Source organism: Parus major, unplaced genomic scaffold (assembly GCF_001522545.3).
Source record: "Parus major isolate Abel unplaced genomic scaffold, Parus_major1.1 Scaffold189, whole genome shotgun sequence".
In the NCBI taxonomy this organism is placed as follows: Eukaryota; Metazoa; Chordata; class Aves; order Passeriformes; family Paridae; genus Parus; species Parus major.
This window is the reverse complement of record NW_015379262.1, coordinates 27,423-52,695: the sequence shown is the minus strand read 5'-3', so window position 1 is coordinate 52,695 and position 25,273 is coordinate 27,423. Positions and strand designations below refer to the sequence as shown.

The 25,273-nt window shown below is 38.6% G+C and overlaps 1 protein-coding gene across 1 annotated transcript; it reads left to right on the top strand.

Moving 5' to 3' along the window:
- The first annotated feature begins 1,784 nt into the window (after nt 1-1,784).
- KCNMB1 (potassium calcium-activated channel subfamily M regulatory beta subunit 1) lies at nt 1,785-13,042 on the top strand. Its single transcript, XM_015615618.2, has 4 exons — nt 1,785-1,941; nt 7,620-7,785; nt 9,207-9,402; nt 10,890-13,042. The coding sequence occupies exons 2-4, from the start codon at nt 7,649-7,651 to the stop codon at nt 11,157-11,159; spliced, it is 603 nt and encodes a 200-aa protein (XP_015471104.1). The 5' UTR covers nt 1,785-1,941; nt 7,620-7,648; the 3' UTR covers nt 11,160-13,042.
- The last annotated feature ends 12,231 nt before the right edge of the window (nt 13,043-25,273 follow it).

Here is a 25,273-nt window from a genome sequence, read left to right as displayed (position 1 = left end):
AATACTTCTAAATCCACAGTTCTAAGTCTACTTTGTGTTGTTTGTTTGGTTTTATAGGTTTTGTGGATTGGAGGTTTTTGTGGTGATGGTTAGATTTTTTCTTTTTAACATTGAGGCCTTCTCTACCTGGAATAACATTATTAAGAACTGATTACACACCAGATCCAGACTGAGAAAGCACATATGCACTTACTCTCTGACTGAAAAACATGCTCCTTTTCTCTGAACGCTGTGTACCCACAGACAGCTGGATGCAGAAAACAGCTAAGAATCCTCTCTAGCTTCAGTTTCAAGACACAGTAGTTAGAGAATTCTCAGTAACTTTGAAGAGGAATAACAGCAATTATGCTTTACTGCAGGTATGACATATCTAGGGGAGGCTCATCACAGAACAGCTCTCTTCCACTCAGGGAGTCATCAGAACTTCACAGCCACCACGCTGTGAAGTTGGAAGCTAAACAAACCATTCAAAATTAATGGTAAAGTATCTGTGTAAAAATGTTTTGAGGACACTCTCAACTCTCATGAAATTGGTGAGTTAACAGCAAATTCAGCAAACAGTTTGTTAATGTAGCTACTTTAAAGGAAGCAGCCAGTCTTATAGTTTGCCTGTGCTTGATGTAGGCATGCCAATATTTAGCACCTTGTGCTCCTGACTCACATAATTTTCAATATGTGACTGTTCCTTTCACAGTATTGTCACAGTACAGCTGGCCTGGACGAAGTAAATCTGACCATAACACAAATTCAATTCAGCTAGCCTGGTTCATGTCTGAACACCAGTGGGTTTGAAGCAGTTCACAGTGGGACTAAAGGTGCTTGTCTTTCTGGGCTGGTGGTAAGGTGAAGAAGACCTTGGTTCCCTCTGTGGAGATCCTGTGCCTCCCTCTGCTGCGTAGCTGCTTGTGGCTGTGAATCCCTTGGTTGTAGCTGTGGTGAAGCTGGGGTCCAGCGGCAGGATGCTGCTCTCTCCTTCCAGCATACCTCCATGAATGGATCCGGCACTCCACATGGGTCCTACTGAAGGAGATTCATCAATTATCTTTTAACAGCATGAACATTCTGAGCTTGTCAACTTGAAATCGTTTACCAGAAGAAAGTTTAGAAGAACAGCTGAAACTGAAAAAGCTAATTATGAGACACCTAAAGCAGAGAGGGAGGGGCAAATATCCTACCCTTCTTTACAATTTTTTCCTAATGATTCTACTGGATTAACTCGTCTAAGTTCCTTTAGACTCCCAATAATAAAGTTTCACTCTCTCAAAGAAAAACCAAAAACAAAAACAAAAAAACAAACCCTGTTCTCTGAAGCTCTGTGGTAGGAGTTACCCAGGAATAGGCTTGGCTTTTTGGCTAGAGGAACATACTAGACACTAATGTACCTGTGGCATGCTGGATGTTCTTATCTATAAGGCTCTGAATGTACAGTCAGAATTTTAGCACCTGTTGCATCCAAATTCCCTGAAAAGAGTGGCAATAAAGCATTCCCACACAGCTGGTAATGGCTCAGGTTATTAGGAATCAATACCACAGGTCATCAATACAGTTCAATTCCTTAAATCTTACCCAAAAGATCTGTCAGATTTCTAAACTAGAAGAGTTGTACAAAGGGAGTAGGCCCATGGTTTAAGTAATCCACCAGAATGTGTCATAAAGGGGCCCTAGAGTATAAGAAAGCTCAGTCCTAGTATTGTGGCTTCCTGGTTTCCAGCAATTAATTTTCAAAAGGACAGTGCTCTTTCATACCTTACCATTTATGGTTACAAAAGACTTTGTAACAGGGGAGCTAAGTTAGGAGTTCAGCCACAGCAAAGCAAATCCAGAGAAGTACAGGAAAGAAAGAAAAAAAAAATCACTTTCAGCTCTGGGCTCCACTACTATTCTAAGTCTGTCATGTAACAGATTTTTTTCATTAGAGAAAGCAGCTTTTCATCAAAAACTGTGAGTATATTTCTAAACAACTGTTTTTCCTTGAGAACATGTGATAGCTTTGTGGTTTTCAAAGTACAGTGTTTTGGGAAGCAAAAGGCTTTCTATATCTGCAGCACTATGAAGGACAGTACAGATAACTTTTCTGCATGCAGACTGAGTTCTCTCTTTTGTAACTGGGTGCAATCTGATCATTCTTCACAACTGTAAGCAAAGGTAGCAATAATATTTTCAGAAATTAAGAGCCTGTAGCTCATACAAGACCATAGTTCTTATTCATTTTAATGGTAAATGCATCTTTAGTCTTAGAATTTTCATGGCTTTGGGTGTTCAGCATTACTCAAGAGGTTGTACTTACCTATCCCTAAGTTAGAGAGGAACCCGGAACATGAACTCTTGAAGGCTTCCCAAAAATCTGCTTTTGAACTGTTTCCTTCTGTGCAGCTGTCTACAGCAGAGAATCAAAGGAAAAAGTACTCCAGAAAGATTCCAGAACAGCTGAACTAAGCAAGTAACTTGTCTTTTTTTCCCCCCATTTTTAGTTTTTTAAAGAACCATCATGTTTAAAAGCTAACAGAATTAGTCTTGAACAACTGCATATTTTTTAGACAATTAAAAAAGCTAACTAATTCACTCTAGTGGCACATCCGGTAAACAGTTCAGTAATAAAGCAAAATGATACAGCATATTTCATAAAATAAACAGTTGTATCATGTCACACAGTCAAAATATTGCTGGTTCGGGTTTCCAAGACAACCACATAAGAAATTTTTCTGTGCACTTTTCCATCTAGGCTCTGCATCACCTCAGTCTGTAACATACAGTATTTGTGGTCCCAGACACACAGAAAGCTTATTAAGTAATGAAAAAAATGTGTTCCCTGGCTACAGCACACCCCCAGTACCAGCCAGAAAAGCCTGTAATGGCTAGAGGATGAAACAGAGGGTGGGGAAAGGGAAAGAAAGTGCTAACACAAATGCAATTTTGACTACAGCCTGTTGCAAGTTGTGGGGTAGCAGGTGAGAAGATTATGAGCATAGGATTGAAACAGAAAGGAAGAATCTAAGCAGTGTTGAAGTGCCCACAGAAACACAAATAAGTAGGTGTGAATGATCCAACTAACTCTACCTGGAGACAGTCCTAAGTATGTAAATATGAGCTCTGTTCCAGTAACGTAAGTAGTACAGAGCTCATATTTATAAAGCTAAAACTTTTACCTACTGGTTCTCACAAAAAGCATTTGGCCAACAGACTGTCATTTATTTATAATTTATAATTTATGTTTATAATTTATGTCAATTATTGTGCTCCTCTCACAAATCTCGCAAAACTGGCAATTTTTATTTTGTCTATATAAGGTGTTTTGAGAATAAAACAAGGTGGCTTAAGTTGGCATTTGACAGGAGAAAACAAATGGCTTTTTTGCATGTACAAAGCAGTAGAGGCCAAAGGGTACAGGCCTGTTTAAAAAGTCCTCAGCACTTCAGAGATGTGGATTACTTGTATCACTCTTCTTGGTATGATGCTGTATTAGAATATAATGTTCATCTGAAAGCAATACGTAAGTTTTCACTGGAGATTCATCCTATAGTGTGGGATCAATCAGCTGAAAGAAAAACCAAACCAAAAAAACACAAGACTACGTCACTGTTAATATTTATTCCCAACTTAAATATAAGAGACAGATTTAGCAGCCCTTCTTCTGCAAGCAAGATAAATTCATCAGTGCTATTCATACCATACCCAAATTAAGAGCAATCTGGAATAGCTTGAGAGAGAGGTCCCATCCAAACTCACAAAAGTCACACCAGTGGAAACTCCTCAAAAGATAGGAGAGAAGGAGGAGGTAGAGACTTCCCAGCAAGCATCAAATATCTCTCTATAATTAAAACAGGGGACTATTCCAAACCTGAGTGGATGGCATCCCTAAGATTATCACTAGCAGCTATGAATGCAATCATTATACATTGAAATTGCACAGCTAATGTACTGTATAGTTTAACTGGATTGAAGAAATTAGGCAGAGAGAACATTATCAAAACATTTGCAGTTTATACATTCCTAGTAAATATGGAACCATGGCATAAAATTTTCAGCACAAAAATACATTTACATTTTCTCTTGAAGGCTGGACTAAGCCTTGCTTTATACACTTCAACATCTTCCAATTCAATTTTACTCAGACTTCCTGGGCCAATCAAATCCTCTGCAGTGCTTAATTTTAAAAGATTTAACAGTTTGTCAGATGAAACACTAAATCAGCTATTTCTACACTCCTTCTAATGTACATAGAGTAAGGAGACAGAAGATTCTTTTAATGTGAAAAAAATAAATTTTAAAACAATGATGAAATTCCAGGTAAATATGGTTTTATATATTTATGCAACTTTGCTTTGTATTGAGAGCCAGAAAATTAAGGATTTTCAGCAGCAGTAGTACATAGGAATGTTTATGTAAGAAAGAAAAAAATAAAAGCACATAGGTTTCCTTTGCAGTCTTGTGTTTCCTCTTAAATTCTTCTGCACATTCATGAATTAGTGTTACAGATTTGTCTTCTACATTTGAAAGAGAAAAAAATGCACCAGAAAATATGTATTTCAGTTTTAGGGACCACATTTACGGTTACTTTGCTACAGCAATGCACAATGATATAAGCACCCCTGTTTTGCATTGCCTGAAGACCTAGCTGATTATTTTTTATGTCTATAGAAGCACTTAGGGTGGTATTTTTAGATTAACTCTTCTTGTTAACATTCTCTGCATAATTTACATGTACTTATTCTCTTTGGGGTAGAGCAGTTATCTGAACTGGGCGAGCAAAGGCAAACAGCATCATTTAGCAGCTCTTGCAGAGAGCCAGGGTCACACAGTCTTTTTGGTGTCTGGATGGGGAAGAACACTGAACTTAACCTCTGAGCCACTGGTCAAGAGTTTCCAGTTTACACATACAATTTCCTTTTGTGTCTTAAAGTGATGGTCTGCTGGTTTTAGATTATTTGGAAGATGAGTTTAGTGGTACATCCACTACATGTGTGGCTGGCATTCAAGCAGACATTTGGGGCAATTAGATTTCTTAGTAATTCTTCGATTAACAGTCCCACAGTTCTTGTTTTCCATGTAACAAGTGGGTTGATTAACCCACTCTTTCTCAATACAAGTGGGACAGCTCTGTAAATGTTATGGTTCATCAAAATTCAATATGTTAACAGCTCTAGGACACTTGAAGTTTTCCACAAGTCACAGTTGGCAGTACCAGTCTTTCATTTTTTCAATTTCTCACAGAAAAGTAAAGATTAATCATTGTTACTATATGTAAGAATTTCTTGTTAATAATACAGGTTTTCATTCATCTATCATTATCTAACCATCATATAAGGACCTGCTGCTCCAGTACCATTTGGTCTCAGGGCCTGTGCTCCAGGGCTGATAATGTTCCTTTATTCCACTTTCCCCTCTGACCAAGCTGCACAATAAGTAAAGGAGAGCCAGCTTAATAATAATTGGTACTAAGGAACTGTGTTGCACCGTGTTCCAATATTCTAAGTAGTTTGGAATTCTTTAGGGTTTTTTAAGTGTTATTTCCCATTTTCCAAACAAAAAGAAATGATGGAAGGTTCCAGGGCACAGTCACTGATACTGTGCAAATTTCCTTGGTGCACACACCTCTTCACGTAGTTAGGTGTGAGTATGCAGGCACAGCATGAGTATGCTGGGAGCATTTGATACTGCATTTTCTACCTATAGCCCCACTGACTAAGCAAAACATAGTACAGCCTCACTTAAGGGCATTAGCTCACATTCTGTATTAAACTCAAATGGCAGTAAACAGGGAAAGTTCATCTATGGCAATTTTCAAATTGAGATGCTTCTTATAATATCAGTGAATTCTACGTGATCATTAGAAAAACAATTCCACTCAAAATGCTATATACAAAATTCACAGTGGATGTATATGTTTTATTCAAAGTAAACATATATGGAAGTGGACAAAATACAGTATTTTAAAAGTAACCTGTTTAGTTTCTAGGGACACATAAAAACAGCCTTCCACTTTGAAGGCTTCAAAATATATACTTAAAATCTGCAACTAACCAGAAGTTCTGCTAAATGACCAAAGCTGTTTTACTGTCCACAGACATCTGTATTTTTACTGCTAATAGAACTAACATTCAGGTGTGATAGTAGTCTAAAAACAGCAGGATGTTAATTTTCAAATACCTTTTCCCTTTGGTCATTAAACAGTTAAAGTGAAGCACTTTTACCAGTGAAAACCATAAGTAGCAGAAAAGTAAAGAACATTCAGAATATATTTCCACTCATTCCTTTAAGAGCTGATGATCTTTGAGGGCTATCTCATCCTTCACCAAATTCAGTATGGTACCCTACTTGCAGTCACATCAGAGCTCTGCCAGCCTGTTGCAGCTGGAGACCATCTGCTCACAGATAACCTGAAGAGCCTATTTGCCAGCTTTGGCTTGCACTTGTCTTACACTGTATATAAATTTAAGTCTGAGCACAGATTTAGATAGGAACCATGCCATTCTGAAGGCCAGCCAGTAAGGATAAACACTAAAAAGTTGCACACACCTGAAACTAAAATCCTGAAAATGCACTGCGTAAAGCTGTGCATCACTGCCTTGTGCAGAACAGAAAGAAAAACTGATTTGGCATGAGGGTAATATTTTCTTTTTCTTCTTCTGCTTTGTTCTCCTCTCTTATCCCCAAAAAGCCCACACAAATCTTGACAGTCTTGTCATTTCCATTAAGACAGGAGAAAATTTTGCCAAATTTTCATGAAAACACAAAAACCCACAAATCTGCAATCACACCTGTCAGATACTGCAGTATCTGCAGCAGATACTGGTGATGGGTTGAATTTGCAGTGAAAGTTCTGGACTATTTCTATAGAAGCCTATACGTCACTCATAATGACTTAATGGCATATGGACTCATGGCAAAAATTTTCAGATTCTCTTCAACAAAACATTATGGATCATTTAAGGTGGATAATTTAAAATGCTGCTTGTCAAGGGTGGAGGGGCTAATGCCAGTCAGTTCTGAGCTCAGGTTCAGATAGCTCTGCCCAAGAGTTAGTTCCCCAGAGCTACACCAATACATCTCAGACAGCAGGTTTGGAGCACCTTTCAATGGACAAGGCCAAGCAAACATGCAGAAGTCAGAAATCTGAAATGCTAAATTTTTATCTATTTCAATTCTTCTGAAATAAGACAACCCCATCTCAAACTGCTCCAGAATAAAAGGCATAATGTATAAAGGTTTCTACTCTGGGAAGGTTTTCCCTTCACGCAGTCTTTACCAATATGCAGCAAAACAACTCTAACATTGCTAAAGAGAAGCAGCAACATAAAAAAGACTGAATTAAGGCTGAGGACAATTGGACTGTTAACAGAGTTCTCCCCCAGAAGTTATAAGGTTTTCCTACTTAACCTCCTGGCTTACTCAAACACATGTGCACTTCTTAAGGTACTACACAATAAATTTAAAAAGTAAAAGAGTCTAACAATAACAAAAAGCACAGCAAATTTGGTTTGGTTTTTTTCAGTTCTAGTTTTGGCAAAAAACAGGGCTGTTCCTCCATCAATTACATTATATTTCAGAAACTAGTTACAGAACTACAATAACTGTCATGTTTTCCTTTTCTTTTCTGTATTTTATTTTATGCCAAAAAGAGGTTGTTCACGTTTCACAACTCTAAGTCATGCTGGGAAAGAAGTTGGTGACCGCACAAAAGCGAGGGGAGACAAGAGCCCTCTGCCTGGGACTGGGAATGGTTGCATGTTCCATGATGATGTACTTTTTTATTGGAATCACCATTGTGCCATTTTACACTAAGAGGTAATAAGAGACATTTATTTATGAAACAAAGCCATGCTTTTTCCTGTTAGCATCTTATACGATAATTAAAACAGTGATAAAAATATATGTAAGTATATTGTACAATAAACAAAGTGCTCTCAAAAAGCTTGCAAGGATTTAAGACAGAAGAGAAAAATTGTGCCAAGAATTCATCAGGCACAACTGAGCACAAAAAAGAGGAAATTATTTTCTGCAGAGCTAAACAAAATAGTATGAATTGAAATATTTACTGCAGAATCAAAAAGCCAGCCATGCTATCAAAGCTTGATAATGAAAAGCCAAGCTTCCCATAAATAAAAACAGTTCAAAAAAGCTCTTTCATGGGCAGGAGAGTGTCGTGTTTAATAAAAGTTAAGCAACAGAAGTCATGGTAAAATTGTTCACGCAAGAATCTGTATCTTACTGCCAAATTAACCACCATAAGAAATTAGCACCTTGCAACAACCCAGTGTGCCACATCAAATATTACAGGACATAATGAATGCTGAAGGACTTACTAATGCCCACCCTTTTATTTAATTTTGCAAGTTCTGCCTACAGACACAAAACCAATTTGTAAAATACTTAAGTAACAAGTTAATATATTGAGATTATGACAGAGAAAGCAAGGACATCCACGTCATTCTTCTTGCTAGAGCACATTTAATCTCAAAACTATTTCTTTAAAAAGAGAAAACCATTCTCTTTAAAACTGAGTAATTCACATATTTACTTTCCTTCCTCCAGGTTACATTACAAAAGACTCATACATTATCCAGAGTAGTTTCATAAGAACTGGAGTAAGACTGTTTCTTGACTTTCTTTGTCACCAAAGTGTACTACTGTCAGCAAAATTTAATGTGTTATCAATAATCAAAAAGAAGCTCTTGAGAAAAACAGATAAGCAACAGCCAAAATTAACTTTTTCCAGATAAAATCCTGGTACTTATTTATACAAGATGCCCATGCAATAAAGAAAAGGAGAAGTGGCAAAAAACATGGGTACTCATCTGAGTTCTGAGGCTTACTGAATGAAATCAAAGTATTTCTGAGACATGAAGTGTACTGCATTCCAGGTATTTACTACCAAACTTTAAAATCCATAGCAATTTTTCTTTCTTGAATAACATGAAACCAGCTACACATGGGAAGGTCAGAATCTATCTGGAAAACCACAGAATGCATAAAAAACAACAGCATAAAGCAGCAAAAACAACAAACATACTTTCCCAAACTTACTCACTACAGCAGCCCTTCTCCAGATGCAGCCCCAGATTCAGGGTGGGCACAGTTCATCACACCAGGATGAAGAAGCCATGAACTCCAGCCAAGCCACCACACACAGATGTATTTGCACATGCAACTCGCAACAGATGTTTCTGATGAGCTTCAAAGTAATACCTTTTGTTTTGTTTTTGTAGTGTTTGGACAACAGAAACTGTGTGCAAGGTACTCAAAGCCAACATCAAGGACAAAGTTTTCTGCCCAAACAGCGAAGGCTCAGAGGATGAGGAAATCTTTCCTTATCCCTGTCTACAGGTGTGGGTTAATCTGACAGCCTCAGGACAGGAGGTTATGCTCTACCAGACTGAAGATACACTGGAAAGAAATCCTGAGGTACTCACAATACAAACTGCATACTCCCTATCTTTCTAACACCTTTGAGGAGAAGGGCTGATAGTTTTTAAATGGAGCAGCACAGTAACAGCAGGAGTTACTCATCTTTTGTATGTTAACCTCTGGGCTTAGGCAAAGGCAATATCAAAACATTCCAGAAATTATAGAGTTTTGGATTTTATTTTAAGCATTACATTAAATATTAAGTTAATACATTTTAAGGAATTACACCAACACAAATATACAACACTTATGAACATTTTAAAATATGCAAGTTTCCCAGTTGAAGACCCATTGTAACAAATGGTTTATAAGCTGTGGTTTGCTTAGTTCCTTGTTGAATTAGTACAAGAAACATCAAGTTTAAAACCATCCAAAATAAGAGAACAAATCCCAATTTTACTTGTTTTTAGGTGTATATTATGAAGCAGAAAATAAAGAAAGAGAAAATGGCAACATGATGCATATTTTAGACGGAAAGAAGTAACAAATCTGAAAATTCAGATCTTGGATGCCCAAGACTGCAGCACTTTCAGAATCCAGAACAAACATGCTCAGATTACAAGTGCAAAGCATTTATATAGATTAGAGCTTCCCACAGTGCAAACCTAGTAGCATAGATCTCTTCAGCTGAAGAGAATTTTTCTAGCCAATGCCTATCTTTAAAATGTCTCAGGGGAAGCTACACATAATGAAGGAGCAAATAGAAATCACCAACTATAGATTGAAACAAGAGTCTTGTTCACTGAAAGGGGAGGCAACTTCTTGATGTCCTACCTACTTGCATTAATGCAAGTAAAATTTTCAGGTCAGGACCCATCCCCACTTTTGCCCTGGCCAGGTTCCAGTTTAGTACATTCAAGCATTATTATATACACAAAATAATACTGCAGGGAAAAAAAAAGTTTATGAACAACAACAACAAAATTACTGCTTCAAAGTCTATTTCCACTGAAAACTAAATAATTCTGCATTATTACTACAGGTCCAAATAGCTCTGATTTACAAGGACAAGTAGGAAGCCTCCAACAGCCATGCTTGTTGTATTTTTCTACTATTTACAACCAGAAGTGTGCAGCGAAACAACTTCATTCTTGTGCATGCTGACAAGCCAGTGTGAATTTCTGCACAACACTTTCCTGCTGTGGCAGTGCCCAGAAGCTCTGTTAGGAATTGGAGCTTGGCACTGTAATTATGAAGTGACAGTGTCAAAGACAGCAGGGTTTTTTTTGAGCATGTATGTTATTGGTTTCCAGCAACATAACTCCAATCCGTAAATATGTGGATTGGGGGCATAGACATACTGATGGAAAGAGGGAAGCATGGCATAGCAAATGAACATAATGAAACCAAGACAATCTCCAGGGATGCCAAACCACAGAAGATTTTGTCAGCACTAGCATGATTTTTTTCACCCAATCTGACTTAACAAAAAACTTTGTATTAGAGTATTTGTTATAATGAATCACCTTGATCTCTTATTTCAGTGCTCATACGTCCCAGACAAGTTGGAGAACTCTAAAGACGTTAAGGCACGAATAGAAACAATTGCAAGCAATTTCAAAAAATACCAGACTTTCCCATGTTACTATGACCCAGGAGGAGCACAGACCAACGTCATTTTAAGCAGACTTTATCCCTCCAAAGGCCTTCTCTTTGCTTTCCTCTGGCCTACGCTCATGTTTACTGGCGGATGTCTGATTATTGTTCTGGTAAAAATTAGTCAGTATGTTTCTGTTCTTTCTGCTTGGCAGTAAAAAATACATACCTAGTAAAGATTGTTGCAATTGTAGGAAGATACTAACGTGCATTTGTTCTGCCTTACTGGCATTTTGTGACTCTTAATATACCAGGTGTCGATTCAAGGGCAGGCATTCCAAAAAATTGAATAGCAACCACCACAGATGGCAACCCATTATGCAAGGACAAAATATAAAACTGATTCCCAGGAATACCTGAAAATACATCATAAACACACAGACTTAGTTATTCTATTGTTTCCTTGAGCTTTAGGAGGTGCGGCTGCTTTACAAAGCTACTATTCGTGTTTACTACTAAACTCTTTCACATTTTAGATGGAGTGCTAGTTTTCTGTCTGGTTGAGATCAGTTAGTGCCACATCCATATACATCGTCACTGGCAGACACACCCTTTATACCCTTATACACTAATAGAGTATGTACTCATGGCATACTTGTCTGTTGAAAAGCAGCTTTGTTATGGTGCAAAAAAGGTATATTTTTTATCATGGATCTTGGGAAAGGGAAGAGAGAAAGCCCCTCAAAACAAAAATACACATACAGACTTTACAAAACTTGCACTTGAATCATCTGACGCCAATTGTATATAAAGCAATATATGCATAAAATACAAGGTATGGTATAGAAGCCTATACTAAAAGTACGTTTTTCTATTGAACTCAAATCTTAGCCTTGCCTTATTTGAGACAAGTGTGACACTCAAGGAAGGTTACCTGGCTGCCACTTGTATAGATTATAAAACTGATACAAAAAAAGAAGTTATAAGGAATGTAGTGTCCTGGTTCTGGCCAAGACAGTGTTAATTCTGCAGTAGCCCAGAGGGCCTGCATGACCAGGACCCAGAGGTTATTCTGTAGCACCTCACCTCCTTTTCTGGGAAAGGGCTGCCTGCCAGCTGGGGTAGCAAAGCAGAGGGAATGGTCAGTTATTGTCAGGAGTGAGAACTCAGGTAGTAATCGTTTCCTGTACACTCTTTTACTAGTATTGTTGCTGTTACTGTTCATTGTCTTTTCATTGATGTTTCCAGTAAATTGTTCTTATCGCAACCCATGATGTTTGCATTTTGTGCCTCCAGTACTCCTCTCCAGATCATCTAAGTGGGGAAGAGGAGAGGGGAAGAGCAAGCAGCTCGTGGTTTGGCATGTTTCTGTAGGAACACTTAATTGAGGAATACCATTCTTAAACCACAAGTGAAATACATCTCTGATGTCTTAATAAATTAGCACCAAGATATTTCACAAAAGAGATATGTTTGTTTCCAGAGCCAAGACAACTAGGAATGTTCTGGTGAATGTAGAGAGACTTTCTCTGTTCTCTAAAAATAACTGTTTCTCTCAGCCAAATTTCAAATTGTCATTGGACACAGGTGAACATGAGATACTTCCTGCATACAATATTTGACTGTCATCTGGGGCAAAACTGGTACAAGCTTTCTCACCACACACGTGATAGGAAAAGACTTAAGGAAATAGCAGTCAACAAATCTGACTGGAAAAAAATATTAGCCAGTTCAAACTAAACTTAGAAAAGTCCTAATGCATTGAATTAATGGAAGAAAGAATAGCTTTCATTTTTATAACTTTCAACCACATCTTAGTACTTTAACAAGACCTATCTCACTTCAATTCACTTTTGGATATAGCACTAGCAAGTCACCAGTGAAACCCTCCACTAAAAGCCTACTTTTAGGAAGGGGACTTGGCCATGTACATCAGAAACATGCCATGCAGTCTCCTGCCACATGACTAGCATTATTTCACCTTGGAACTTTCAGCCCTTCCTTTGCTCTCCTTCAAAAGAGCAAAACAGCAACTACAGTACCTGTTCCATGTATGATGAGGCTGATCAACCAATAAAAATGCACTTTTCACTGAAGCAAAGCTTGATGACTGTCATTAATCATAATTTCTATTTCCACATTATATTACTATGTTCTACTTCCGTTTATAATGGGTTTTTTTGCATTACTACAGTGTCATTTGTAACAAGATATTTCTGCATTTCTATTTTAGTGTAATACATCCTCTTATAGGCATTTATAGAAAAAAAATATTGAAACAAAGAAAATACTATGCAATACCATAAAGTAATGGCAAAGAGCCAATATGCAACATAAAAAACCCTACACTCCAACTTTACTTTTCTAAGCAAACACTTGATACAAATTATGTCTGGGAAGAAAAGTTACAATAAACCTCATCATCCAACATACAAGCCACAATTTTCTATTTTTATGTCCTGTAAAACTCTCAAATATACTGCATCCTACAGTCCTCTGTTTGAGAAAGCAGAACTACTCTGAACAAGCTACTACATTAACATTCTGTAACTTGTATTTCTTAAACTCTGTCAGGCAACTATTGCACTATCATACAGTGCTCTTGAGAATCAAAAGATCCTGGCCTCAGAGGCAGCTACCAAATCCTGAGAGAGCAGTCAATAAGGACTTGACTCTTTCAGAGCTATACCATTGCAAATAATTAAGTTTCTAATAAATTTCTAGCAGCAACATGCAGTTATATGCTTGCACAGATATTAGTTTAGAGGCAGAGGTTTATAATTTTAAAAGGGAGACTAGAGCATTATCACTTACTCTCAGTTTTTAAAATTCATCTTGCTCTTGATGACAGAAGTGCAGTGCATGTACATATATTCAGATTCCTTTAGTACAGCCTTCGCAGAAGAGATAGTTTTATTTGCAGTTCATTTTTCATCGGCATGCAAACATGTAATACGCCAAACAGAGGTGTACTTTGCTTAGTGGCTCAAAGCCTGATCATTATGAAGAACATGTAATTAAATAAGCTGGCTTTTTTAACGAGCAAAACAAAAATCACAGTCACAGCACGCAAAAGTCCCTATCATGCAATGAAACTGAAGAGTTCCACTGGGTAAAGTTAGGATCAGGTACTGAATGGTGAAGCTTCTGTAGTTCCAGGATCTTCTCTAAGTCAAAAGCTATTCTGCCCCTCAGACCAACAGCCCCCTACTAACAGCATTGTATGTACAGAAACTATCACCTTTCAGTGCCATTTGGTAAACACTTCCAAGCTCTAACTCCACTCTATAAAAGTGGAGTTATTACCCATTATTATGGGTAACCCTAACCACTTTCCTTATCGAAGAACATTTAAAACACTCAGAAGAGTGTACTAAAGAGAGAACTGGTGCATCAGTCCCTTCTGAATTAGATCTTCCCTCAACTTGAAGGCAGTAGCCCTAATTGAAGGAGTGAAGAGGGGCTATGCTGCCACAGGAGGATCAGAATACTTTTTCATATGTCACACAGGTGCAGGAACCCTGGCATGACCTGAACAATTCTAATGAACCTCCCTGAGTCTTTCAGGCATCTTGCAACATTTACCCTACCATTGCATTTTCACAGGCTAGAGTCACGAGGACAAACTTAACACAGTGCTAGTATGCACCAAAGGCACAAGATTAACTTCTCCTAGAAGAGACAGAGGAGACAGAGCCTGAGTATGACTAAGAGGAACCATGTGCTTTCCTTACTGTCTCACATAACATCTTGGAAGACTATCTGTGTTTTAAATTCACAAAGCATCAAAACAGACCACACAGCTGTAAAACACTCAGAATACTTTCTTTCATGCTGGGAGAGGCTGGGGGGAGAGCAAGATGTTTGAAGACTTTATCACTGCGGTGGAACAGATAATTAAGCGGTTAAAACTATGAAAAGTAGACAAATTACCAGTTCCAGATGAATTGCACTGTGGAACAAAATTGGGAGAAGCAAAAAGTCAGAAATGAGTGCCTTTGGCAAGCATCTTAAGAGCACAACTAAAAGAGTGGAGATTCTAGAACAAAGGTGAAAGGGTAGTTAATTTGCAGAAATTTATCTGGTTTTGCAAAGGAATATTTTAAAGGAGTTGGTTCCTAAAATAATCTTGCTTTTCTTGTGTTAATAATTAGAACACATTAATAGAAATCAAGAGGTCTCATTCCAGCTTCACTTTTGGTAACTCAACAAGGCCCTCCCCTCCTAGGTTTTTAATGGTATTAGCAATATCTTCACACACACAGGCTTCTTGTTTAATCATTCTGGTCAACAGGAAACCCTCTACAAACTCATTCTTGAGTTCCTACTTGCTTCCAGGCCATGGAAGCATGTAGGAGAATGTATCACCATTTCACATGCCAGAGTAATGTGTAAGAACACTATAACTTCCCACAAAATCTTCACAAAGGCAATTTCGATGAAGGTGCTCTGCTCACCCACTGTCCATCACATGTGCTAGCATTGCCAAAAGCCTCTTCTACAACTTCTCTGGAGGTACTGAATACCCATCCCAGACAAGGAGAATAAGGGAGTTATCCTGCTCACACCAGCAGAAACAGGGCATGCTTCTCCAGGCATGCCTTCTTCAACATATACATCTGACTATAAAAGCAACAGCTCTTGGTGGAGGAGGCCTTCTCTTGCACAGACACAAAAACCTCTGCTCTGCTACTAAAACTTTCCAAATAAGAACATACTAAGAAGGAAGCTAGCAAAATTTGCTAGACCAGCTTGCAGAAGTACCAGCTCTTGGCTTACAGTCTCATAGACTTGCTGCAGACATAAATCAGGACATACCAACCAGGCTGCACAGTGGTACAGATGTGCCTCTTCCCTTACTGCCCACTGCAGGGAGAGGCAGCAGTCTCCTCACACCTTGCTGAAAAAGTAAGGATTTCATAGCTGCAATCAATTTCATTTTACTATTGTAAATAACCATTGCTATTATTAAAACCAGCAGAAGCCATAGAGGGCAACTAAGGATTACATGCCAATTGAACTGGAGAGTATCTCCAGCTGCAATAACCCTGCAGAATGGCTTAAGCATAAGAGAGAAACTTGTGTCTAGTAAAGAATTTTTCTTGTTAAAGTAAAATCTCACATTAAACTTTATGAAAGAAATGAGGAAGAAGTAGGATGAAAAACACAGGTGATAATACTTGAATATGAAAAAGCATGTATATGGTGTAAGCTTAAAAAACCAATAATAGTGATATACAACAGTTTCTATTTCTTGGCTTTTCATGCCTAAGTTTTTCTAAAAGAAATACTAAACGATAAGCTCTGGGATGAACATACAAGCAAACATCAACACTTATTTTAAAAAATTCAACAATCCTGAGCAATATTTTTTCTAATCACTTTCTTTCTAGTTATGATTTTCATCACCTACAATATGGTAACATTAATTCTAATTCTAGCAGGTCTTTGATGTCTGTGCAATGAATGTGGTTTATTCCTTCCTGAATCATTTTCTCTCAGTTCAAAACACAAGCTGAATGGGAAAAAAAAGGAAGTTTATCAGAGTTTTAAATTCTTTGAAGCCTTGGAAGACACTCTTATCTCATCCAAACAGCTTGAAGAGAGACACTGGCATGGAAAAGAGATGGGTAAAAGTGTACAACACCATTGCATTGGCTGCAATGACTACGATAATGCAATGCTGGCACATTTCAGAAGGCAACAGGGGAAACAGGTCTTGGACATTTTATACTTTGATTTCTAGCTCTTCTTAGAAATCAAAGTAGTCAGACTCAAATTTTCATCTATCCCATTGCCAAAGCAAAGGAAACTGTGGCAGTCTCATTTTATTATTGTATTTATTATGTCAAGAAACACAAGGGCAGCTTGAAAGCACCTCATTAGATGAACTGCTCTAGATGTACGTGTGGAGAAACATGACCAGAACACACGTTTCCTCTTGCCTTTAATGGAGCTCAAACAGATGGCACAAAACTTACCATCGATCACTTGTGACTATAATAGTATATACCCAGCATACCATTATGAAAAAAAGCACAAATAAGGTACACAAAATTCACCATACTGACATGCCGTAGAAAACAAGATCTTGCAGACATCACCACTACCTTTTCTTCTGAGCATGACAAGTAATTTGTTCTTCTCACTTGTTTTCAATAGTAAAAGAGGCATCTTTGGTTGTAATCATGAATTACAACCAAAATCTGTCAGCTTTTTTGTACAACAAACTTTTACAATTCCTTAATCTTCCCTCTGCTGGTGTTTGGCAGGATATGGAGGACACAGAGGAAAGTGGAAGAAGAATAATTAAGGACATACAGATGTAATTTTAAAACAACCTTGATTTTAAAAGCAACCAACCTGTCCTGTATTCTTAATGTGAAACAGACATTTTTCTGGTGCAGATTTCTTTTGCAAGCCAGTAATGTTAATATGAGAAAGCTGTCAAAGAACTACATTTATTTTCTACAGAGACAGATTGAATAATTTTTCCCACTTTCTGCAAAAGTAAACTGCTCTTAACAGTTCTTGGCACTTTTACATTTGTTTTTTAAAAAGTTACCCAAGCCTGCTTTAGTTTATCCTAAGAAACCACTTTAACATTGTAATTCATACTAGAGCATACACATGCACTCCAGATAGCCAACAGAGCCACACACCTCCAAGAACTCTAAACTTATATGAAAAATAAGTGTTTCTTTTTTTTTGCTCTTTGACTATGACCACATTAAAAAGAGCTTGACTTTGTATTTTAAAAAACTGTGTCATAACAGAGACCCTTCAGCCTTCTGAAGGCTGAAATATCAAATTTCTCTGGAAATAAATTAGTTCACATCCCATTATTAATTCCCAAAACCACCCCTACCTCCAACCAAACACACAAAAATTTGAGAAGTCTGACCTTCACTTAAGAACTGACCAAAACTTTCAAAAGGTAAGCAGCATTTGAGTATAGTATTATTTATAGTTCTCAGGAGTTTCCACGGGGATCACCAATACTCATATATTAGCTGCCAGAGGTGTGCTGAGAAGTGAGAGGAATGGCCAACAAAAATAACATAACTTACCTGAGGGCACCAACAGAGGAACTACTAGACTACAAAGAAGAAGAGAAAGTTTATTTTGTTTGTTGTTTGATTTTAGTAAAGAGGACAGCATAAATAAGTTTGGTACTCTTCCACTTTCAGATGGGAAAGTATGAAGGGTGTAAGTGACAAGCAAAACTTAGATAAGCAAAAGGTATTTCAAATGTGTGCAGTAAGCAATGACCTAGATTTTGAAGCAAGGTACACACATGCTTCAAATTAGCAGAGACAGTAAAGCATAAAACGACACAGAGAAGTATCAGTTACTGGCAGTTAGGAAGTCTTTACGTTCTTTTAGGCTGCACATCAATTGTTTTCACAAATGCATCTCTGAACACATTGAAATAACTCACTACAGTTGCCAGCCAGGGCAGGTTGATAAACCCAGGTTACAAACTACACAAAGTAGAAGCAAATACATAAGGCTTTCCAACACAACTCCCAATCTTCACTGCACACAGCAACTTCTTTCAGAGCCAGTTTCCAGAATTAAACCAGAACACCTCTGAAGTGACAAATAAATCCTATCACAAATCTCCCTCAAGCCTCCAAAACTCACACCACAAACAGAACAGACAAACAGGATGAACTGAAATGTTTCCCTTACCTTTGCTGAGAGTGCCCGTGATGAGTTTAAAAATAGTCTGGGAAAATTTGACAATCCCATGCTTGCATCTCTTTGAACAGCCACTCATGTTTCAGATGGATAGAAAGTATCTTCTCTCTTACAAAGTTCAAGAATAACAATAAAATTAAAAAATGAGTCTTTTACAAAGTTGATATGACTGGTTGTGCAGTGCACAGAACTCTGCTCTCAGGCACCGAGCCCCGTCTCTGCACTGAGGTTTGCTACTCTGAAGCTATCAGGGAGTAGTGCAGCAGAGCAACGCACATTTCTTTTTAGTTAAAGGTACAGCTCTCGCTGTTATCCTCTTGGCCGGGACTGTACACACCTGTGGCGATGACCTGATAGAAGCTGCCAAACACAGCAACACCTCAGCCAGACAGGCGAGGAGGAAGGGTTTGCCTCTTCAGGCTATGTGGGCTGCCACGCTGGGCACAGGGAATGCAGCAAGAAATTACTGGAGTCACTGGCTGCTGCAAATAAAAGAACCTGTTTATCAAAGACCCTTTTCTTGGTGCCCTTTTCTAGCGGATTTCAATAAAATTTTCAATTTTGCTCTCTTTAGGCCAAAAAAAACCCCAGAAAATAACACTTTATTAAAAAATTTTATTTTACCAACACCATAGTCACATGTAGAAAGCTGCATAGCGTTCTTTCACAAAATCTGCTAGAACTAGGAAAACAAAGCTTCACCCGGGGGGGGGAAATTTTTTTTTAAAAAAATCTTTCTTTTAATTCTATTTAGACGCTGCTCTGATAGTGATTTGCCTAACACAGAGGGATGTGCCAGCCGGCCCTCTGGAGTCGGCGGCGCTCGGGGTCACCCCTCTGTGCAACCCCACATTTCACTTTTCGCAAACTGCCTCACGTCGTGCCGGTGCGGTGCTCACTCCCCGTACTGTACTGGGAGTTATCCCCTAGCAACAGCCACAGCTCTGGCTTCTTCTGTTCAGTCCATTACTGCTGCGTGTCTGGAATGCTCTGAATAAGAATACTTGATGTCCAGCAGCATAGCGGAGGCATCTCAAATCCCGTTTGAGTACTGAGCAGAGTCTAGCATTTTAATTCATGCTGGCATCGTTTCAGATGTTTTTAAACAAGCCCCCAAATGCAATATTTGCTTGCCCCGGTCACAAGGCTTACCTCAGGTTTCTGTTCACCCGTTAAATTACTTCATCAGCCTTGTTTCTGACAAAGCAACCTGGAGCCAGCCATCACCTCAGAGCGGCAACAAACGAGCACCACCTTTACTGAGGGATAGGCGCAGCGAGCAGCTTTGCACTTCTAGGAACAGCGATATACTTTTCACTCAGGGAGCAGTAAACCTCTTTAAAGGAAACCTTATATTCCTGAAGCAAAACTCAGGGCTTTGCCAAATAGCTCACCTTGCTATGAGATTCACGACTATCTCTCCCTCCCAACTGGAAGCGCCCTCCTTCTCCTCATCCCTGCCTGACACGCGCATCCCCGCACCGCCTCCCGCCCCTCCCCTTGCTGCCCGCCGCCCTCCTCCTTCTTCTCAGGCAGAGAGCCGCGGAACACTGTCCACGGAGGCTTTCCGGGGCATTATATTACCTCAAATAAAAATGTTCTTTGTCATGGGAAAAGCGACTTGAGGACAAAATTAGCACCCTCGTCAGCTCGTGCTGGGACTATCACCCCCCGCGCTGAGCTGGAAGGCGGCGGACATTTTATTACTGCCCTCTCACTTCCACCTAGTCGCCTCATTCAATTTCAGGTCTTTTCAGATGTAATAGTCAACAGTTTTGGAAAACGTTCACAAAACGTCATGGGAAAGCAGGTGTGAGCTCATGAAGTCGCTCGACCCCGGCCGGCAGGTGCGGGGGGTCCGCCTCACACAAACATCCGCCCGCGGCTAAAGCCTCCATATTGGGGCTGTGCTTCCACAAAACCTTTTGAGTAAATTTTTCTGTAAGTTTCTCAAAAGTCTGACTTTTATTTACTATGGTCCACAGAACAAAAGGAAGCTAGCCGATTATTTAGATACCGTCTTCGAGATGCCAGTGGTGAGCCATGAGGCCACTCCTGATCAGGACACTGCAGGCAGGCAGAGGAGAAAAGGCCCTATTGCCTTCACATCCTCCATAGCTGAATTTTAAATACCCAAACATCTTCTGCTTCCTGCCACCATCACCTCTACACAGCCCAGAGCCTCGCTTATATGTGACCTCACCGTTTCACAGATAATGAAATTTGTGGGAATCCTCAGACCAATGCAGTTAATGGGAAACCAAGGCAGATTAAATACATTGCCGAACATTGTTAGAAACATATGGCTAAATATAAAGTGGTGCACAAACCTCATACATAAATAATATTTCTATCCCCTACACCACAGATCAACAACCAGTAAGATAGAGTGATGTGAGGATGCAGGGTGGGAAAGGGAATGTAGCTATTTTGTGGAAAGCACAGCACTAAATAACTTCTTAATGAAGTCATCTCTAAGGCTGTTCTTTATTCCTAGATATCCAATTCAAAGTTGAAAAAGTTATTCTCCAAAAGGAAAAAAAAAGCTTTAATAAGGCATTAAAATGTCAAAAAGGAAATCAAGGAGTCAGCAGGTTATTAATTAGTTTAACAACAGTTGATCTTGATCTAGAATTGTATTATAGGAATTTATTCTCTCCTCATTTGCCATTCAGGATCACAGTGTGGGTGGATGAGAGGTAAAAATGTTCTCTGAGTATATATTCATATGAGCCAAGGTCAGTCAGGGAGTTCAGCCACTACTGACATCAAAGACAGCTAAACCTACTTGCATCAGGAGAAAGTTTAATCTGGTAACTTGAAACTAAACACCAAATGCTTAAGACTAATAAAAGTTGCAGCACGTTCAGTAGAGTGTTGGAGATTTCTGTCTTGTAACTCATTGAAGGCTAGAGTTAACCAGGCTTTCAGCAGAAGTTTCAGCAGCCAAAGGCCCTTTAAACACTGAAATTCCAATATACTATATAATATATATATATATATATATAAATTGAGAATATATGCAATTATTTTCATATATAAATATATATATGCAGTGTATATGACATTCCAAACAGAATACTTGGGCATAAAGATACTGATGCTGAAGGGCCTGTAACTGCTTACTATCTGTGTGAAAGTACAAAGTCAGTTTATATGGCAGTCAAATGACTTCAGCAAATGACAGAGAAAGCCTGTTGGAAAGAAAGGTGTTATGTCCCCCATCTGGGGTGGGGGGGACATTTATTAATTTTTATAATGAACTTTTTTTATAATGAACTGAGACAGCAAGATAAGTATAGACAGACAGACTGTATTTCTGTATATTAAATTTCTTTATGTTACTGGAAGTCTAAGGAGGTCAGTCAGAAGTGCAAAAACCTGCAAAACTAAGGGAAGATTGTGATCTAGGGGATAATATTTTTTCTCTGAAAGCTTTACTGTAATAAACTTAAGAAGAGTATAGAATATGCTCTCTAATTTTTACATGGGTTTTCAGCATGCTTAATAAGGGGCTAGAATAATTATAACATTTAGAAATGTAATTGGTTCATTCATACTCATGCTTATCTTAATTTTCTGCATATAAAATCTGAGTACACTATATACAAAGTAACTGTTGTTCCAAAAAGCTGGCTGTTCCACCAAGCCCTGCAGGAGCACCAGGACTGACCACCCGAGGGGGTTTGTGAAGCAAAGCCTCTCCTCCATCCTTTCCCATCTCGGCCAAGAAGGCTGTCACAGGGTCCCTGGTTCTGTTTTGTTGTTAATGCTGTAGTTATTTTTGTTTGTTTGCCTCGTTATACATACTAGTAAAGAACTGTTATTCCTATCCCCAGATCTCTGCCTGAGAACCCGATGATTTCAAAATTATGATAATTCGGAGTGAGGGGGTTTGGATTTTTTATTCCACGGGAGGCACCACCCCTTGCTAGCAGACCGCTGTCTTCAAAACCGGGACAACAGAGGTCTCAAGTAGGAAGAAAAAATTAAAAAATGCTAAACCGTGCTTCCCTTCACTTTGGTGGCAGGAACTTGTCAAAGAGGTCTCCAGACTCATAGGCTGTGAGCTTTTTCATTGAACTGATGGCTGCTCTTATGCCTCCTAGAACTGGTGACATGCAATCATTTACATATTCGTTTTTGTAATAGTATGAAAGCATGTATCAACTTGAGCTGTCAAATGAAGGAGGAATGCAATGGCTAATATGTAAGCTATGCTTCAGTGGATTGGTAGGAGATGTCAGAAAAAAAACACTAAATAATGATGAGAACATCAGTTTGAAGAAATCTATGGCACTGAGGATAGCATAGCTCCTTCTAGAGGCACTAAGTCATGAAGTTTCAAAATTGAAACTTCCTCAGCATTTCAGTTTCAGGGAAAACAAGAACTATATTTGTTTCATCCCCTATTGATGTAGAAAACACTCTCTCGCAGTGAGAGACTTCTCAAGGGTCAAGCTGTTCAGGTATAAGCAGTTTATTATACGGGTAAAGAGAGGGAGAGACCCATGTCTGCCACCAGCCTCGGCATCCACGTGGTCGGGACAGGGGAGAGAGTGGGACGGGGAGAGCGGGAGAGAAGAGGTTAAAGAGGGGGAGGGAAGAAACAAGAGCAAGAGAGGGAGAGCAGGGACAACCAGGGAAGCTTAGGAGAGAGGGGGAGGACAAGAGAGGGGTAAAAGGGGGAAAAACCAAGAGGGTAAGTGCAAGAGAATAAGAGAGGGAGAGAGGGAAAAACAAGAGAACGAAGTTCCTGTTACAATACAATATATGTCTTTCTATAGTGAATATTCTAATTCCCAGTAACCAATCACTACAAGATACACCCACTAAAGAATTTACATATACCCTATAAGAATTACTACATTACCATACAGTGTTACATTTCAAGCTCTAAAAGCTTCACAAATTCTTCCCTTGCTTCTTGACCTTTGGATTCTCTATCTGCAGAAGGACATTGTTCCATCATGAGGGATTCTTCTTTAGCTGGCTAGGCTATTGTTCTTTGGTCATATAGTAACTAGTACTCAGCATCGTATGACTCAAAGCAAGCTTTCATTTCTATTTCAATTCTAGGCTTCATATTTTCAGAATCTTCTGCCAAACAATCACATTCATAAGGTTTCCCTGTTTCATCCTCCCCAGCAATCCCCCCAGTTCATCACACACTAGGTTTTCGTTCAACCTTGAGTTGATTCATTGATGCATTCATTGGTCTAGACTTGGTATATACCTTTATGAGAAAAAATATTTTCTTTATGTTGCAGTATTTACCTAAGATTTATTGAAAATACTCTCCATTTTTTCCATCTTGTTATGAAATGGCTCTAATAACATATACCTACCTCATACTTATTCTTGTCATCCCAATAATCTATTTGTCTCAGTATAATATGGTTTAATGATTGGCACCTAACAGTTTTTTGACAACTGTAGTACGAAGTACTGCAGGCAGTACGAAGCAAAACACCTCCAGCCAGTGCTCTTAAGTCAGTAATCCTATACTACTTTTTACACCCTGTCAATTCTTGAAGTGTAAGCAAGTTGATTTATGCAGCAGACATTGAAATTCTCAGAGAGCAGGAGATTATATACTTGCACATCATAATGAGCTATAACAACTTGTTCTAGTTCAGAAACTTAAATTCTGATGACAGCACGAAGACTGCACAAAGACTTATATAAATGAAGTCAAGCAGAATAGGGAAGTACAGGTCATGCTTCCTGACTTAACCCCTTTTACCTTCATCAGTCCTTTTTTTTTTTGTTTTACACACACAATGGTTGCTGAAGATTTTGAACGGTAAAACCCTTTCCCAATTAAATCACAAAGTGATTGAAACTCATCTACAATTTTGAATCAAACATTCTTCAGTTTCATGCAGGAAATATTTTCTTGATTTGAAAATGGCAATGTGTATCAATATCTGTATGATTTTGTGAATAGTTTTATACCAACAATTCCTATTACATTTTTGCCAGATGTAAGTCTGCACACAGACCCAAACATGGCTAATAGACTGATTCTGATAATGACTAAACAGCAAACCTCTTATAGATGAAAAACTATAAAGGGCTATTAGACAAACATTTGAAGAAGTGTGTCATAGTTCCTCTGGGAAGAAGAGACCTGAGACTGTTATGATACAGAGAAACAACATTCAATACAGGCTACAATAATTTGGTTCTATAATTTCTTGTTGGGAAGGATGAAACAAGGAAACCTTATGAATATGATTGTTTGGCAAAAGATTCTGAAAATATGAAGCCTAGAATCAAAGTTGAAATGAGAGCTAGCTTTGAGTCATGGGATACTGAGTGCTAGTTAATAATTATCCAAAGAACAATAGCCTCGCCAGCTAAAGGAGAATCCCTGTTGATGAAACAATGTCCTTCTGCAGATAGAGATCCAAAGGTCAAGCAGCCAGAGAAGAATTTGTAAAGCTTTTAGAGTTTGAAATATAACGCTGTATGGTAACGTAGTAGTTTCTATAGGGTATATGTAAATTCTTTAGTGGATGTGTCTCATAGTGATTGGTTAGTGGGAATTAGAATATTCACTACAGGAAAGGATATATTGTAACAGGAACTTCAGTCTCTTGTGTTCTCCCCTCTCTCTTAATAC

Bases quoted from the DNA above. Each gene is read 5' to 3' on its own strand.
- KCNMB1 (XM_015615618.2), top strand. From the start codon at position 7,649: ATGCTGGGAAAGAAGTTGGTGACCGCACAAAAGCGAGGGGAGACAAGA. The intron at 7,786-9,206 runs GTAATAAGAGAC...TTGTTTTTGTAG, and splicing joins GTGCCATTTTACACTAAGAG to TGTTTGGACAACAGAAACTG. The intron at 9,403-10,889 runs GTACTCACAATA...CTCTTATTTCAG, and splicing joins CACTGGAAAGAAATCCTGAG to TGCTCATACGTCCCAGACAA.